The sequence below is a fragment of the Nicotiana tabacum genome, chromosome 16 (assembly GCF_000715075.1).
Source record: "Nicotiana tabacum cultivar K326 chromosome 16, ASM71507v2, whole genome shotgun sequence".
Lineage (NCBI taxonomy): Eukaryota > Viridiplantae > Streptophyta > Magnoliopsida > Solanales > Solanaceae > Nicotiana > Nicotiana tabacum.
The window spans coordinates 26,167,175-26,171,971 of record NC_134095.1 but is presented as its reverse complement, the minus strand read 5'-3'; the positions used below and the strand labels follow the sequence as shown (position 1 = coordinate 26,171,971).

Here is a 4,797-nt window from a genome sequence, read left to right as displayed (position 1 = left end):
CTGGAACTCCAGCATACCAGCATAAGTACACTAGAACTCCAGCATAATATACTGGAGTTCCAGCAAGTATAATTGTCCAGTATAATATACTGGAGTTTGGAGCATCGGTGCTCCAGTCTCCAGTATATTATACTGGAGTCTGCAAAGTATACTGGTCCAGCATAATATGCTGGAGTACATACACAGATGCACCGAACTCCAGTATATTATGTTGGACCGGTCTCTATTGTAGCAAAATAATGACTATTTTTTATTGATTTTGTAAACGCTAGCTATTTTTGAATGACCAGTCCGAAAACTAGTTATACTATGCTATTTTTACAATTGAAAGTGGTACAAGAGAATAAAGATCATTTTTCCCAACTTAATGGGCGAAAATGAGTTCATTTGGGTCAATGGGCATGTTTATCGGCCCCTTACTATTTAGTGGTTGAAAAATGAAAACAGAGGGAGAAAACAGAAAAAGTAACTCTGTGTGTGTGTGTGTGTGTGTGTGTGTGTGTGAGAGAGAGAGAGAGAGAGAGAGAGAGAGAGAGAGAGAGAGCGATGGAGCTGTTAGGATGGTGGTTGATGCTAGTGGGCACACTTCGGCTTGCATCGGTATGGTTCGGTTTCTTCGACATTTGGGCTCTTCGTCTCGCTGTTTTCTCCAAAACCACCAGTAAGTTTTACGCACACTTTTTACTTAGATCACGCTTCGTGCTCTACATTTCGTCGTTGGATAACGAGCATTGCACGCACATTTTGGCTTTTGTTTAATTCTCCCGATCTGATTTGAATCTCTAATAGGAAGCAATTCAATATATTCCAGTACACATCAAATCCCCTTACTTTCGCCTTATGTTCTGTGATTTGTCACTCAAAAAGTGTCTTTTTTGGTAATTTTATTCCATTGCCTAGGATGATTACATATAGGAACTTATGGCAGCTATGTCCAATTAAAATCAATTAAGGATCAGACTGAGATCATAATTTTAAGCTATTACTACTTCGTGGTTGTAGATGCAAATTTAGTATGAATTCAATTCGAATCCGAGCTACAATACTCAGTGTAAACTCGTGCACACTGTCAATACAGACACGCAGACACTATTTTTTCTGTATTTATGATGGTGGTGTTCGGGCCAGCTTGCACCCACCTCGACTACTCCACCGGGTGCCTGCTACCCCCACCAGCACAGGTACCGGTCAAGTGAAGGTGGTGGGTTTTGAGACATGCACTGTTGATACTTTGGATCTGCCCCTAGACCAGACGCATTTCATTTTGATTGGGAAATGGAACAAGGGACAATGTACTGTTGGATTGATTTGCTATTCCATAGGGTTGAAATGGTGATAAATAGATAATAATGAGTAAAAGGAGCAATACATTATGTCAATGGGGCTTAAGACTTGGCTTTTGACTTTGATGTGTTTGGCATGATTTTATAGGCAATAGATTTGATTGGATTTACGGGTTTGAAATCAGTGGATCCAATGCACTTTTGTTGCTTACCAGGTACTTATTAAACTAGCTTAAATTTTCAATTCTCATTCTTTACATCCAAGAATTACTTCGTCCACATTTCACATTCCCTTGATTTAAGACTATAATGAATTCTCTTTTTTTGATATGGTAAAGGTTAAGACTATAATGAATTCTCTTTTTTTGATATGGTAAAGGTTAAGACTATAATGAATTCTCCTATTCGGATATGCAAGTATAACCAGATTTTTGCTTTAATGCTCTTGGTTTAGTGACTATTATCTGAAATCCACATATGACTGATTAAAATAAAAATGTGGATGATAGTAAAGAGAACGATCTCAAGAATCAGATTGAGCTCTTCTCCTTGCTAAGGATGGAATATTTATGCATTTTAGGTGGTATTATATTGCGATTTACAATCCTTATAACTGGTTACTAGATCAATCTATTCATCATGTAGATACAACAATTATAAACTAATGAAAAAAATTAACCTATTTATGGATATCCTATTGCAAACAAAAAGGCGTTTACCATTTAACTAGGCAGTTTTCAAACAAGACAATTCCTACCCATAAACAAAGTCAGTTGAAACGGGAAAAACAATCATACCTACAGATCTACACTCAGTAATTCATGATGTGAGAATGTGATATCGCCCTATGAAAATGTAATTATTCTCTTGCAGTATTTGTAGCACTTCTTTCATGTGTCTCTTAATATTAGCTTGTACTTCTGCATGTCTTTTAAAAAGGTAAAACTGTTCCCCTTTATCAGATTTTGTACTGTCACAAATGGGTATCATTATCAGTACCTCCAAGCTCTCGACATAGTCCTATCCTTTCATAAGAGAAGTCTTTATCCAACAATTGCAGCTCAAAAGACTTCTTAAAAAGATCTCGTTATGTCTGTGCAAGTTACATATCTTCATGTCATCCCATTTGGGTTATTTTGGGTTATTTTGTAACTCAGCTGGAGTCGATTAAATTCGAGAATTCGTTCGTCTTGATAGGTTGCAATAGTGTTGTTGTCACTACTTGCTTGGCCCCAATGCACCTATAAATACTATGTATTGTCAAGTAAGTGTGACAATATTATGTTTCTTGTCTGGCTTGAATTTATTGGGAATGATGTGGAATGGTAGAAGGGGGGCCTTGTAGCAGCGGTAAAGTTGCTTCCATGTGACCTATAGGTCACGATTTCGAGTCGTGAAAGTCGTCACTAATGCTTGCATTAGGGTATGTTGTCTACATCATTACCCCTTGGGGTGCGGCACTTTGCCGTACCCTACGCGAACGCTGGATGCTTTGTGCACCCGGCTGCCCTTAGCTAATGTGGGATTGTAATGTGGGAATTTGGTGGTTACAACTTGTTAATGTACGGAGTAGCTTTTGTCATGAAAATAGAACCTTACTGGTGGTAGTGCATTCACCGATCAAAAGAAGTTACTGGTACTGCAGTGTGCAGTCAGTAGTAACACATTTGATTAGTTACATTTGGTGCTCAACTTCTTGAATAACTTTTAAGAACATTGACTTTTTAAGCTCAAATCTGTGCATGTACGTTAAATTTGACAAGTGATAAATAGTTTGTATTGCTCAGGATCGGGTGGTTTTACTTGTGATTGCATTGGAATAACCAAGCATTACATTGCTCTTTTCTTTTTCTTGTATTCCAAAGTCCTGTTAACTATTGTGTCAACTCACTTCTTTTCAAGGTCTTGTCCTAAATTTGATATGTTTCTAATGAAAACTGTACTTTTTGATTATCATGTGCAGTGTCAGAAGTACATGGGAGGACATTTGGAGTGTGGACTCTTCTAACATGCACTCTTTGCTATCTGTGTGCATTTAACCTTCATGACAGGCCTTTGTATTTGGCAACCTTGTTATCGTTCGTCTATGCCTTCGGTCATTTCCTGACAGAGTTCTTGATCTATCAGACAATGGAAATAAAAAATCTGGTTACTGTTGGTATATTTGCAGGTATTGTACCTCCCAGAATTCTTTTTTATGACCGCTGCTAGATCTTGTAATGGTTTTCTGTGTTTCCCCTCCATCACTGGCTTTGATATGCTTTTAAAACAGTGAAAGTAAAGATTGGATTTACTTAACTAGTGCTTTCAAAATGCAAAAATTGCATTCAAATACTATAACCTGTGATTCATCCTTAATTCACCAAGTGCCATGTGATTTAGAGTTTCTGTTTAGCATCTATTAACATGGACCTGGGTTCATTTAGTTGTGCCATGTCACTAAATCCTCAACTTAATCATTTGAAGACCTGCTTGTGCTGCTAACTTCTCTGAAAAATCTGTCAAACTTACCATGTTTCTTTCTTGCGAACTTTTTAGTTGCGCTAATTGAACTCCTGCAACTTGCTATTCTTATGAATTTCGCATATATGTTGGGTGGAGTGCTGTTGCTTAAGCCCAATTTACTACCTAAAGATGTTAGTTACTTTTAAACAAATGAGATGATGAAGCAAATCCATATGATGGTTCTTATGAAGTGTTCAATTAGTTGTCAACTTCAGAACTTCTTTACCTATGTTTGTGGTTTAACTATAATAAGGAAGTTCTAATAATCTGGAGGTAACTCAAAAAAACAACTGCATTAGTGGCGTTATCTTTATGCATCAGCACATTCTTTCCTTTCTTTGCAATTATTTGATCTCAGTCAAAGTCACACACCACTTTTGACTGTCTTGAGGAGTTCCATTTTCTCTCAGGCACGTCTATAGTGTGGATGTCGTTGCAGTGGAATGCTCGCCAACGGATTAAAACTAAGAGTCCATAAAAGTGAATCAATAGCATTGGTTTGAAGCAGATTTTTTGGACGTTATCCCTTTTGGCCTATGCCTTTGCTGCTGCGCTTTAAGTCTCGGAGTTTCAGCTGGGTGAGCTCTGGAAGAATCTCTCTTTGGACTTCTTGGCCGCAATTTCCTCAAATGTCTCAATGCCAGCTTTCCTTCTAATTGGCTTTTGTAGCAATTCGAAGGATTTCATGTGTCTCAGACTTGGTCTACGGATTTTTTCGAATATTTTCCAAAACATGTAATGCCATAAAAAAATTTCTACTACTATTATTTACATGGTCAATCCTCGTTTCTGTATAACTTTGCTTTTTGGTTGATTGTCAACTTTATCTCGTAGTAAAACTGACTATAGTTTATGATGAATCCATTACTGATATGGTCACTTAACTATCCCAAATTATCTGGTAAAGTTATTTTTCTTTCGTTTAACAAAGTCAACTTAACTATGCCTATAACACTCAGAAGGTCACTCAACCAGATTTTTCAAAATTTGGATTTCCAAATACCTATTT

At 37.3% G+C, this 4,797-nt stretch overlaps 1 protein-coding gene across 1 annotated transcript; it reads left to right on the top strand.

Moving 5' to 3' along the window:
- Positions 1-408: 408 nt before the first annotated feature.
- On the top strand, positions 409-4,568 carry LOC107819140 (ergosterol biosynthetic protein 28). The gene is made up of 3 exons (XM_016645228.2): positions 409-661; positions 3,247-3,453; positions 4,199-4,568. The coding sequence occupies exons 1-3, from the start codon at positions 547-549 to the stop codon at positions 4,264-4,266; spliced, it is 390 nt and encodes a 129-aa protein (XP_016500714.1). The 5' UTR covers positions 409-546; the 3' UTR covers positions 4,267-4,568.
- Positions 4,569-4,797: the final 229 nt, after the last annotated feature.